At 37.2% G+C, this 14421-nt stretch overlaps 1 protein-coding gene across 3 annotated transcripts in view; it reads right to left on the reverse strand.

Annotated features, from left to right (window-relative positions):
- Positions 1-14421, reverse strand: part of NT5DC1 (5'-nucleotidase domain containing 1) — a 103222-nt gene that overhangs the window by 23580 nt on the left and 65221 nt on the right. For all 3 annotated transcript variants that reach the window (XR_010068455.1, XM_063310880.1, XM_063310872.1), the window contains exons 7-8: positions 5411-5585; positions 3868-3965 (exon numbers count right to left, since the gene is read on the reverse strand). Coding sequence is in view for 2 of the 3 variants with exons in the window: in XM_063310880.1 (XP_063166950.1) it covers positions 3868-3965; positions 5411-5585 (273 nt within the window). In the remaining variant the exon portion in view is untranslated. The remainder of the gene's footprint in view (positions 1-3867; positions 3966-5410; positions 5586-14421) is intronic.

The following is a 14421-nucleotide window of genomic DNA, read 5'->3' on the forward strand; positions in this document are numbered from 1 at the left end:
CCAACCTAGTCTCTGTTGACAATAGGGGACAAGATGGTCTGCATGTATATGAAATACTATCCTGTACATTTCATTCAGGGATTTGCTAGGATAAATATAATTTAAACAAGCTTGAAGAAAACATAATTTATTTTTGACAATGTTCTAATGTATTAATCAAGCATGTCCCTCCAAATAGCTTTTCTCCCTGACTACTCCCATGTAAACATCTCAAAATACACCACTCAGCCTTAGAAATGTACCCTATTGCTGGATCAACATGTGGTATACTATTTCTGCTAGAGACATTACATTTGGGACCCCCCGACCTCCCTGTATCTGTGGTCAATATAAAATCTGTCCATTGATTCCTTAGAACTGAAACAAAAGCTTTCAATCTTCTTCTGCCATATTGTTAATGTTTTATCTGGAGTTTCTAATGGGAGAGGCTGAAACTCCTATTCAGAGCTTATTTCAAGACAAGTTGGATACAAGTGAGAGAGACAAAAGTTCAAGGTATCAAAAAATAATCTAACCAAGAGCAACTTCCATGTGCAACTGAAAAGAAAGTAAATTCTTGTTGTTGAGGAGTTCAAAGTCACCACATAGAATCAAAGTTAACCTCCAGCATATAAACTTGCTATGCTTTCCATGAACAAGAATCAGATTTAGGTGGGATAATAATCCAATCTAATAAAGGATTTAAAACTTGACTAAAATCCTTAGCCATAATTATCTAATCCATGGTGAAAACAAAAAGATGTTCAAATCATCCAGGTAGTATGTATGGAATTTTTAAACTTCTGTTTATACCAATAAAATATTTTTTATATTTAGAGACCTAAGTGAGGGAAAAACCTAATTAAAACTCCAATTATTACTAATTTCCATGGAAGTATTAGCCTATTGGAAGCCTATGGGACTGATTTTAATCAAGTATTGTGATAAATTACCAAACAGCTGCACAATATCAATAATTCTGGCATCAAAGGTATGCTTGCTCATGCATGATCTTAGGAAAAGCTATAATATGTACAAATTCATTAATGTCTTCCTCTGTTACATTTAACTCAATAAATAAATATTATGCTGTTGTCAAGTTTTTTTAAGTTAATTTATTGAGTCTGAACAGTGTTGACATAATATTACATTGTTTCAGTTGTTCCAGCAGAGAAACTAATAATCTGCCAGGCCTTTCACCTCATTCCCAATATCTTTGCTTTGCTTTGTATAATTCAATATTCTGTTTCAACTACATAAACAGAATTAAATTCTTCTTGCATGCATAAAACCTTTATATAATTCTGCTGTATATCTACTTAGAAGTTTCTTACCTTTTAAAAATCTTGCTTATTTTCTAATTTTTTCCCATAAATATCTAAGTAATAATACAGCAACACATGTAAGGCTTAAAAGCACTCCAACAGAATGTTTATTATGATGACAATCCATCAGAAATCATTTATACATAGCCAATTGTTAATCTATAGAAGAGGAAATACTATAAATTTATATTTACATACTTATCCTATATAGCAGGGTTTCTCAACCAGTGTTCCACGGAACCCTAGGGTTTTGTGAGAGGTCACTAGAGGTTCTCTGGGAGATCACAAAATATTTAAAAAAATATTTCAAATTAGGGCAACATCACATTAAAGAGGTAAGTTTCATTCTTTATTTTTAGTTTAAGAACACTGTGAATGCATATATACAGGCCTACACATGAAATGAAGATAATAATTTTGTAACTTCTGGCCTATATTTGAGCCTGAATGTTCAGGGGTTCCCTGAGGCCTGAAAAATATTTCAAGGATTCCTCCAGGGTCAAAAAGCTGAGAAAGGCTGCTATATAGGGTGCCAAACCCATAAAAAATGAGCTGAATGTCAAAGAACTTATGCCCAAAATGAGATATATTTTCATGGGCATACCTCTGAAATAAACATGATTTTAGACAAAAGTATGGCTTTTGCAGCATAAGAAAAATTAGAAGGAAAATTGGAGCATATATTTTGTTTTAAGGTCAGATTAAATGGGAGTCACACCTCCATTTATACAGCAAAAAGTCAGAACTTCATGGACTAGCCATTTCCCCACAGCACCCATTTTGAACACACAGCTCTATTGAAAAATGCCCAAAAAGCTTATGGACCTGACCTGCATTTTGGATTGCTACAAGTTTAGGAAAGTAAAACACAAGCAAATTATTTGAAAGGGTATGTCAGTAACATTGGTTTATTATAATAAAGAGAAGATGCCCAGCTAATCACACAGAAATTGGATCCCTGCCCTTTATATACAACTTTAGTTAAAAAAAAACAGCTTTGCATAGTCTGCTGATAATATCTGATTTAAAACTTCAGACATTTTTCACTCTTTTAGTTCTTTGAACAGGGATGGATAAACACACATACTTTTTTTTGGCTTCACTTTCTACAATATTTGAATTTGAAGCACAAGTTCATTTAATCTTTTTTTCTGCATCTGTTGGTAAATATTTTGGTGAAAGGTCTGTATTTGTATATGTTTCTCATAACATCTACATTTTTGGTTCCCAAATGCTGGCATTTTTATATGCAGTTTTGTCTGACACTCAGAGAAGTGTTAAAGCAAAGGCTAATTGCATTTCAGTTTGCCTGTTAGCTTAGGAACTGCAAATTTAGCCCTCCAGTTTTAAATACAAATCAGTGAACCAAACAAATGTCTTCTCCATACATACTTGAAATAGTACGATTTTTTGCTCACCAGACGTTTTATGAATTTAAGCAGTTCTAATGTGAAAAGGAACAAGATAAAAGAAAAGGACAGCCATCAGATGGCCACTCAAGTTGTTTACATCTTTGCTAACTTCCACATTACAGAATTCTCAAAGAGAAACTTCCATCTTGACAGAATGAAAGATCTGGGTTGGTTTCTATCTACACTGATACCTAGTTTCAATCATTCTAGCAAATGCTTCTTTGGAGGTATTAATTCTTTGATTAAAATTGTTTAGATCACAAGGGGAACCTTAGACACAGTTTACATTCCTAAGGGCTATTCATACATTAGTATTTGAGGAGAGGGAGGTGTTAATCTAAATGTACACCTATAAATGCTAAGTGTGAATGCACCAAACATGTTTTTACAGGTTCATATATTTAAAAAAACCCAGATACAATAATCAGGAAAATGTAATCTACTGCATCTGTATGTAATGTGTAATATTTCTTTTAAGTATTTAATGAACCAGCACAATTCTGTCCTGAGATGGGATATCTTTAGTAGTTTTCTTCAGGTAGGGTCAGCACTTGAACAAGTCATCATGTGTTATAGGGCAACAGCCTGCAATAGAAGTCTACTCATGAAGACCTTCTATGTAACCGAGGATTTCGGAAAATCAGCACTTCTAATCCCTATGAAAATTCTCCAGATAGCCTTCATTATAGAGCTTTTGCATCTGATGAGCAATACACAAGTGGAACTAGCATGATTGAACCTACTTCACTTCATTTAACACCTATGAAAAGGGATAGTTATGGCATTACAATCTGGAAGAGTCTCCCAATTAAGGACATGTAGCATATTTAAGTACTAGTTAATTAGAAAAACAAATCTCATGGCACTTTAAAGATTAACCAGTTTTATTTTATCAACTTCATAATCCATCATTCTGAAATTGTAAGAATTTTTCAAGGATGTTCTCTGCTTCCTTTTTTTGCACACCAATTATTCATGCCTAACATCTTGCTTTTTCATATTTACCATTTTCATCATTTTTCCCCAAACATTTTTTCCCAGGGAGAACAATAATTAAAAAAAAACACCCAAGAAAACTATTATCCTGCCTATTGCCATAAACCTGAACTGCTCATATCTTAAAATAGCTTAGATATTTAATTCTACCTTACCCAGAGTCCGGAAAGGTCTTTGATTTGGTGTCTGAGAAAAGAAACCAGGTTTCAGGGCATTTGTGATTATAATGTCAAAAAGGTCTGCAAAATCATTCCTACAACAACAACAACAACAACAACAACAATGAATTACATCGATATTTTCATCTGTCTGAGTAAGCACAAACAACATTTCAATTATTGTTTTCTCTTGGTGAAAACTGTGACTATATAAACCACGGATCCAGCTAAGGACTGTATGTATGCAGATATGTCTTATATGTAATTCATAATGCAATCTTACACATTTTATTTATTTACTTAGAAATTTGATTTGGCCACAAATCTTAATATATAACCCTGGGTGGCTCACAACAAGCCACAAAAAAACACATTAAAAAGAATCTCAAAAGAGTTTCTTAGGTGAGATGGGCAACCATACAAATCGAATGAATGAATGAATGAATGAATGCATACATACATACATACATACATTAAACACAATGCAAAAACAAAAACACAATTCATTACATTGTTCATTATGGTGAACAAGCATAATGTATCCACCAAGGCACCACAGCAAACTTCCAAAACAGAAATAAACCCCATTGAAATAAGCCAATTGGTATTCCAGCCAATTAACTGCACACAGGATTCGAGCCCCCATGTCAGCCATATTTTCTCGATTGGCCCTGAGGATGCCTGACAATATTGTACAATAAGCAGTATACAATGCTTCTAATCAGAAATGCTGTAAGCACAAAGATGGCAGATTTTGCAGTTACAGCCACACTGAGTGAACTGAATTACAGCAACGAACAGCAAATTCTTTGGGGATTTCCAGTATTGGGGATTTCCAGTATTCTATGTCCAAAAATTCAGAAGTGTGGAAAAAGGAAGTAAAATATGTTGCTTGAGGGCTTTCTACTCTGATATATTTCTGCTGAATCTGCTCATGAATTTACCTGGAAGTTGCAATGAAAGCAAGCAAACTAGTTCAAATATTAAATGTTTAGTCTGCCAAGAAAACATTGTGAAAGCGGCGTCCCCTCAAAGGGTCAGACATGACTTGGTGCTTGCACAGGGGACCTTTCACCTTCACAGGTTACTAATACAGCAGGAGTGAAGCTACTATCCTGTGCATCCTTCTTAGGCGTTTGTTAAGTTGGACTTACACAGAAAGGAATGAATAATTTGGTTTTAAACCTCATATTTAGTATTCAGGTATAACAGAAATTGGTATCAATTTACAATAATCATCCCATTCTAAAATGGTTCTCACACATTTGGAAGAAAAGGACTTGGCTTATTTTACTTATTGGATAGAATTCTAATCCTCTCTCTCAACAATAAGAAGTAACAGCTTCAAGTAATATTGTTAGTGGCTTCTAGCCATCTTTACTCAGGTTGAGAGATTTGGAGGAATGCTTCAAATGACTAACAGAGCATGCGGGAAGAAACATTTCACTATCATGAACTGTTTTTAACTGACACTGCTATACTACTAGCAGGCAGGAGAAATCTGAAATAACGTAACATTCTGTGGAATCATTACACTTACCCTAAGGTGTACTCGCATAACAGTCTGCAGTAGTCACAATGAGAGCTAGTAATTAATAACAGAATCTTTCCACTGTTCTTCAATCTTCTTAACCATTTTTTGACAGAATCAGGACAAGACTGTATATATTTTTCTGGGTTGCTTTTCACTTCAGGAAAATATATTCCACAGTTTTCTGAAAGATACAGAATAACCTTATGTCGAATATGGCACATGTTTTACCTGTCAACGTGTCCAAGAATTTGTGTTTAGTATTCATCTCAGCATTCACTGCATTCAAACACCACTCAATCTTAAAAATGTTTAAGTTTTTAAAAAGCAGCTGATAGAATTCCTTTGGGAAAGGTATTGAAAGGGAGCTGCCATAAATATTCTGGTGGGCATATGGAATTTGCATAACTGAGCATTCCTATGGTTTGTAACCTATTAAAGAATCTTATAAAGAAACAAGGAAATGGAATTTCAATCCACAGTTTATACTAGCAATAACTATGTCGCTGGTCACAAGTATAAAATTACAAACATATTTTCCTTAGCAAACTGAATTTAATATAGACACAGCCTCAATATTATCTGGATATTGCTCTGCTCCTCCAAAAACCTTCTAATTATTTATTTAATTCTTTATCCCACCTTTATTATTTTTATAAATAACTCAAGGCGACGAAGATACCTAATACTCCTTCCTCCTCCTATTTTCCCCACAATAACCCTGTGAGGTGAGTTGGGCTGAGAGAGAGTGACTGGCCCAAGGTCACCCAGCTGGCTTTCATGCCTAAGGCGGGACTAGAACTCACAGACTCCTGGTTTCTAGCCCAGCACTTTAACCGCTAGACCAAACTGGCTCTCTTTAGAGGAAAAACTGGAATTTTCTTAGCTATCTCTTAACTAGAAGAAACCAGCTATTTCTGGAAGCCCTGAGGTGAGCCGTGAACACCTAATCTGTCAGAAGTATGTTCTTGTACCTGCAAGTTCTCACTTCTACTTCTGAAAGAAATATGAATCTCAGGGGAGAGTAAACAGGAGGTTCTACTAGTTCCATTGCTGGCTAGGCAATGCAATGTTTTACCAATCGAAGCAAATATTGGTAGCTCAGGGTTGAACTGTGGAGTCCTTGGTGCTCTCTGAGCCTTGTTTTCTTGCAGATGTTTCATTGCCAGACTAGGCAACATCTTCAGTGTGAAGAGGGAGTGGGCCTTGCTCTCAGTTTATATACAGTAGCTTGCCCTGCTTGTGTTGGTGGGGGTGTTGTTCTCTCCTTGGGAGTTCTTTGATTGGACTGTTGTTTCCTGCTTGGTTGATGGACTGAGTTAATAGTTCCTTGATAAAGGTGTATTGTGCTGTTTGATTGTTCATCTGGTGTTAATCCTAGTGTTGATTTTTGCATATCTGGGTGTTGATTGCTGGCAAGGGAGTTTTCTAAAAAGCCAAAAGACCAGTACACTCCCTTGCCAGCAATCAATACCCAGATATGCAAAAATCAACACTAGGATTAACACCAGATGAACAATCAAACAGCACAATACACCCTAATCAAGCAACCAATTCAGTCAACCAAGTAGCAAACAACAGCCCAATCAAGGAACTCCCAAGGAGAGAACAACCTCCCTACCAACACAAGCAGGGCAAGCCATGGTATATAAACTGAGAGCAAGGCCCACTCCCTCTTTGCACTGAAGATGTTGCCTAGTCTGGCAATGAAATGTCTGCAAGAAAACAAGGCTCAGAGAGCACCAAGGACTCCACAATGCAATGTTTATATAAAAAGGAAAAGGTTTTATTTCCTATGAGTAGAATTCACCAGATCATTAGCAGAACATTACATGCTCCAGGAGTGACACAAAAGATTCAGTTATAAATACCTCAGTTTCAAAAAGTTAGTTGCTGGAATAATGTCTATTCACTGGCATGCTGCCTATGTCCTAGGATATATTGTTTCCTCTTTCTGTGTGGGACCCCATTCTGTGTGTTGACCTTTGAATCTGGGTTCTAGGATTCTCTTAATTGAGATAGAAGTTTTACTTCCATCTTTCCAAGTTCTTTTACTCTGATGCTCGCTGGATGATTCATCTTGTCATATATCTAAGTACTCAATAAGGAAGAAGACTCTGCCCAGTACAGAACAAAAAGTATGAACGTGAGATAAGTTTATAACGCTTCCTCAAAACTGAGTACTAAAAATGAATGCTCTAACTGGAATTTAATAAACAAATTTATTAAACAACATCATAAAAGAAGGCAATGTTTCAGTATTTAGCAAGTAAAAGCCCACATGAAGTAGAACGGTGAATACAGCAGTTCCTATTGACTGATCAGGTTCTTGAATCATACTTAGGCAGAATTTCCAATGGTCACCAAAGATACACACTTCTGATGGCAGCTTGCAAACCAAATCAGTTAATATTTCTATACATATTCATCTCTCCCACTAAATATCTGTGGTCAGCTTCCCAGAATCATTTAAGAAATCTTAGACATTACTTTTCCATGTGGAATGTGCACAATTCTCTTCTGTTCAAAACCAAAATAAAGATTTAAGCTTTGTGATCTTCAATTATAACATGAGAAGGAACAAAGGAATACCTGAAACTGCAATATTTGTAGCTAACAAAATGGGCTTGGCAGATGCTTCTAAACAGCACCTGGATTTAAACCACCAACTTTAACAGGACAAAACTGCTTACATCCAAAAGAATTAAATGATACAATGTGAACTTAATAGATCCAGAACTTGGGTAAAGTTTCCTTGGCTAGTCCCATCTCTTGAATTTGGAAACTAGCTCATTAAGAAACTACTTAATTTTGGTAAAGGACTCATTACAGAACCCAGTCTGTTAAATTCAGTCTGGGAAAGGAGGTATCACTGATATTTGGGAGTACCAATGAAGCTTTAACTCCCACTGTGCTGAGGCAGATCAACAGGACATTCTGTAAACAGAATAGAGGTGAGGAGAATTAGGTTTGGATTCTCCAGATGTAAATCTGTTCAGTCCTAAGACAGAACTAATTTAGCCCTATCAGCTGTGGAACAGGGGCATAATCTGAGACCCCAGGCTGCCTCTTGCCCTTAAAACCTTGGCTCCTTCCCTCAAAACTGTGGGCAAACAAAATGTTTTCATGCGATAAAAGAAGAAAATTGAAGAGTTTTCATATTAATATATCTGATTTTGTTTACACTGAATTACATTTAAATGAAATGTTGAAATGCTTGGGTTTGTCTTGGCCCCACCTACTAGTTGGGGAGTAGAATTTGTAGCACACTATTCAAAATCTAAGTCCAATCTTCAGCATGGTAGAAGTTCAGCATTCCTGAGTATGAAGAATTGGTCACTGTGAGACAGAAATCTATAAAATCCTCAGTCAGAAAAACAGATAGGAGCCATTCCTTTACAAGAGGAAAAGATTTGGAAGAGGTGGAAGATTAGGCTTATTGTTTTGCTTTATGATACTTAAGATGGTTCTGTTTTCTTCATATAGATGAAATGATAAATTGGTGGTGGATTGGCAACCTCCAAATTGCAAGTTATGCTCACAATAAATTGTTTATGAATATGCAACCTACTCCTGTCCCTCTTCCAGTCTACCTTTCTTGTTAATGTACTAGTTTCCTGTATGATGGAATCTTTTTTATTGAGAAAATTCTAATCCAAATACAGTACAAAAGGGTAAGATGAGGCGTAGTTTTTCAAAATCCAAATGCAGTCCTATGAGCTCTAATAACAACGAAACCACAGTTTCTCCAACAGAAAAGATGTTACAGTTTTATCTGGAAATGAAATTACTGTCCAGCAATCTGAGTAAGAGATCTGCCTAGTATTTATTTTGGAAACCTATAGTTTCTTGATGAAAATAATCAGATGCATCAATTATGTTTTTAAAAAAAAAACTTGTCTCAAAACTCTCATTTTTGAGGGTTTCTGTGAGCTACTCAGAAAATAAAGTAAAATGTTTTTGCTGAGATTGTATTTTTTTACTTTCCTTTAATTTGGGATTTCTAATGGATTGAAACCTAGATAAGGGGCACAATTCTACAAAGAATTATTCCAAAACCTGAGTAAGCCTGGCCTGGTAAAATGCTTGGATGAATTAAATATTGGGGAGCCCTATTAGAAATTCTTTACAGTATAGAAAAAGATGGACATAAAATGTAGTAATATAAATATATATTTTCAGCTCACTTTGACATTTCTTTTAATGAAAAGCTAAACATTGTTATAAACAAAAAAATAAATAAGAGTAATGCCAACTTCTGGCTTAGCTTATAGCCACACATTCTACATAGGGTTGTTTTTTAGAAACTGCAACTAGTCCAAAATACGCTAGTGTTTTGACTGGCTTTAAGAGAATAGAGCAAATAACACTGTTCTTACATCAGTTGCTAGTCAGTTTGTTTTTGGGTGGAAATCACAGCACTGGTTATAGCGTTTACATTCCTAAGGGCTTGGAATCAAACCACTTAAAAGGCCACTTTATTCCACATAAATCTGTCTGAGCCATAAAAATGGAAAGCTTTCTCCCTGAACTTTAAGTGTTCATATGACATACTTGAAAAAATAAAATAAAATAAAATATCCTTCCGTACTGTGAATCTCATTATTCCTGGATCAGTCTGGCATTGATTATCTCAGTGTTCAGGTACTACCTGCATTTTTCTATTTTTTTTTTTTTTTTTGCCAGATTGATCTATTTAGCCCAGTGCTTTTCAAACTTGAGAGCCAGTTTGGTGTAGTGGTGAAGGCATCAGGCTAGAAACTGGGAGTGCATGTGTTCTACTCCCACCTTAGCCACGAAGCCAGCTGGGTGACCTTGGGCCAGGCACTCCCTCACAGCCCTGGGGAAGCAGGCAATGGCAAACCACTTCCGAAATCTTGCCAAGAAAACTGCAGGGACTTGTCTAGGCAGTTGCCAGGTGTCAAAAAACAGACTTGAAGGCAATATATATATGTATATATATATTCTCAAACTTGATAACTTTAAGACATGTGGACTTCAACTCCCAGAATTTCCCAGCCAACTTGCATGTGAATTTTGATAAAAAAAAATATTTTGTGGAGAAAAGAATTGTGTGGGCAAAGGAATGTAGAAAGAACATTATTTCTAGAGAAAACCACTCATGCAGACCTTCCACACGTAAATCAGAAAACCAGATAGGTGAGGATGCTGTCCTTAGAATAATCAATCAAGCCTTAATCATGAGGCAATAGTTGTCTTGAACAGCACTTCTTCTGAGCTTTCAAATTTCTAAGCCCTTTTCAGACTTAGAAATTTGAAAGCTCAGAAGAAGTGCTGTTCAAGACAACTATTGCCTCATGATTAAGGCTTGATTGATTATTTTCAGTCTGATCTCTTCATAAAATAGTTTAAATTCTTTGGAAAGAAATGTTATAAATCTGATTCCATTGAAGCCCACAGATGATTCCTATTTACGATTCAGCATGACTTTTCTATATCATTCAACTCCCTTTGGAAAAAGTTACCTCATGTCTGAAGGGATTGGCCATGCCAAGAGCATGACTGTTGCAACAGAAGGAGGAAGAAGCACACATGCAAAATGCAAAGCCAGAGTTCTAGGCAGCGCTGGCTGCAAGAGCCATTGCTGCTGCCAATAGCTCTGCAATAGGAAATGGGGACCATCTGGCAGAAGCTCCAAACTGGGCACTCTAACAAGCACAGCAAAAATGAGTAAGCACTAAAGGCTGATGGGCTGCAAGATGTTCCAAAGATTCCTTTGCTCAGGCATTTGTCTGGTGGGTAGACATTTATACCATTTTCATTCTAGGCCTGGAAACCAAATGCCAAATATTCCTATGAATGCCTCCTTCTATTTCACTTTTTCAACACATCTCTGCTATTTATTACTTCTAGTACTAAAACAAGGAGCAGCAACAAACAGCCGATATTTGGCAGCCAAGGCAAACAAAGTGGGATGTGAGCCAAATCAAGGAAACAGGGATGACTTCAGAAGGACAAAATCCTAGAGGGAGGGGAGGAGGGGAACAGGGACAGAGACAACATCCTTGCAAATATTTTGATGCATTCAATGTATGTTTCAAGAACATTTTTACCATGGGAATTTCACAAAACCATCACTACGTTTTGCAAAAAATGAACAAAACCCACCACCACCACCAAACAACAACAAAAAGAAAAACCACCCCAAATCTCCGCAGCTTTGAATACTTTCTTTGGCATTTACCTCCCTCCCTTGCCTGAACTTACTACCTATAAAGCCTTGTATAGCATAGGGCCTGGATACCCGAGAGACTGCTCGTCTCCAACTGTTTCTGCCTGCCCAGTATGTTCCAGCAGAGTGGTGCACTCCCGGTCCCCTCCATTAAACACTGCCATCTTGTGGGATCAAGGAAGCGTGCCTTCTCTGTGTTGGTCCCCACTGCTGGAACAGCATCCCCCAGAGATAAGGATGGCACCCTCTCTCCTGGGGTTCCAAAAAGCTTTGGAAACCTGCCTTTGGTCCCAGGCCTGGGGTTGATGTTCATTATTTGTTCAGCAGCCCCTGTTTTGTTGATTTTGTTGTTTATTAATTCATATTAGTTTGGGCTGCCTGATTGATTTAATGTTTTTAGCTGTTTTATGTTTTTTTTTCCTAGTCCAGTGGAGTTGGGCAGTCAATAAATTTAAATAAATTTATTTAAATAAATAGAAATAAATGAACGAATAAATAAATAAAAACTGTTTTTATTTTATTTTATTTTACTTTAAAAAGGTAATGTAGGATTTTGCAGCCAGAACTGCTGAAATCCTATTTAGAACTAATTGAATCCGGCACATTATTCGGTTAGCAGGACAGGAACTAGAGCCCAAATCCTAAGGTGTGCCTTAATCTTTCTTCCCACATTATAGTCATGAAAATATCTTTTTCCTGCCCAGATATTCATCTCCTGGGGCATGAATTCTTTACCATCCTGACTACCACAAAATTGATAACATGATAGAATTGTGTTACACTGATTTTCCTGAATTAATACAAGTAGCTACTCTTCTGACATCATCATCATCATCATCATCATCATCATCATCATCATCATCATCAAACTAATGAGGCTATCACTGATTTTTTCCCCTCCCAATTCAAACTATAGATTTGAGTGTGGGACATCGCAGAACGATATGATCTTGATAGGGATTTAGAGAGAGAGAAAGCATTTACAATGTTTTAGACTACGTTCATTATTGTCATGACCCCGTTGCAAGGCACAAAGAGCCTCACAACGTGGATCATGATCATTAAGAGAGAGAGGAAGGAGATAATTAAATCAGCGCTTAAACCAAGCACCCAAAGCACCCACACCCATGGAATCATATGCAGCTGAATAGAAGGACTTCAGATAAGCAGTGATAAGCCGCACCTGGTGCCCTGGAGGACACGCCTGACCCAAGAGGACAAGGACAGCCACTGGGAAAACGCCCACACAGCCATCAAGAAACCCATCAAGGGGGATTGGGGACAATGAAGGGTGGAGGAGCACGGGACCCCGCAAGAGGGTATATACAGGGCACCTCACCACCGCACCCCCGTTCCCGTTTTTCTTTCTGTCAGAACCGTTTCAATAAACCAGAAATCCTTAATCCCTATTAAGTGAGTCCGTGTCTTATTCGGAGCGAGGCTGACCCTGACAATTATTTATTATTATTTATATATTTAAAACAAGGTCTGTTTACCATTAGCATCAATAGTTTTTAAGAAACAGTACAGGTGTAATGAATGCCTATTCCACAAATATTCTCAGACTCATGAGGTGAAATAAATCTGGTTTATTATAGAATAGAATGCAAATACAAAGAAAGCTGAGAATGAGAAAAGCGTGCCTAAAATCAAACTAAAATAACCCCCGATACAAATGAAGTCCCACCCCCCCTGCAATCGTCTCAGATTCACAATCACAGGTGCTCCTAACGAGTTCTGCTGATCAACGGGGAAAAGACCTTGAACAGAGAAGATAACCCAAACACATTCCATCTTAACAAACACAGAGAGCTTGGTACAAGGTCCCTCAGCAGCTCCCTCCCAACCAGAAACGCGCGTCAGCGCCCTGGCATGCGAACCGTTACGATGTACAATGCACATTGAAACAGTGAACATGACAACAGGTAGCCCTCAGTTAACAATGGTAATTGGGACCAGGAACTCAGCCGTTAAGTGATGAAGTCATAAAACCCAACATCATGTGACTGCACTGATTTATGACAGCAATTCCAGTTGCAGTCATTAAGTGAATCCCACGCAGTCATTAGGTGTGATGTCATATGATCACTATTTACGACCTCCTGCAGGCTTCCCCATTGACTTTGTTTGTCAGAAGCCGGCAGTGAAGGTCGCAAATGGCGATCATGTGACTGCGGGATGCTGCGACTGTAGTAAGTACAAGCTGGTTGCTAAGTACCTGAATTGCGATCACATGACCATTGGGACGCTATGGCCACAACTTCGAGGACTGGGTGTAAGTATCCTCATTCAGCACTGTCGTAACTTTGACCGGTCGCTAAATGAATGGTCATTAACAGAAAACTACCTGTACTACTTTCAGAGATTTCAGTTAATGGTATAAAATCAGCCTGAAGTGGTCTATTTCTTAATCAAGAATTTGCTACTTGGTTACATTTAAAGAAAGACATTAAATGTTTGTATGGTTTGTCAGAGGAAAAATAGTTCAAAGAGAGAATTATTCCAGAATATAAGCAAAACAGTGACTCATACACCAATAGTTGAAATGTTTACAGCTACAATTTGGTGACTTTTAAACTTCCCATAAGTATGTCTCTTGAAGCAAAGGTTTCTGTTGAGGACTTAAATCTTCACCAACAAAACCAGAAACTGTATTGGCTGTGCAATTTTTCTTGGCTTATCTGAGAAGTCACTTTCCCAGAATACTTATCTGAGAAGTCACAATCCCAGAACACTTTCAAATGTCACTGAATATATACATTTCTACCATTTCCCCATTCTACAGTCAACTGAAACCCTGCTGCAGCCAACAAAATACCAATTAATT

This window comes from Candoia aspera, chromosome 1 (assembly GCF_035149785.1).
Source record: "Candoia aspera isolate rCanAsp1 chromosome 1, rCanAsp1.hap2, whole genome shotgun sequence".
Taxonomy (NCBI): Eukaryota; Metazoa; Chordata; class Lepidosauria; order Squamata; family Boidae; genus Candoia; species Candoia aspera.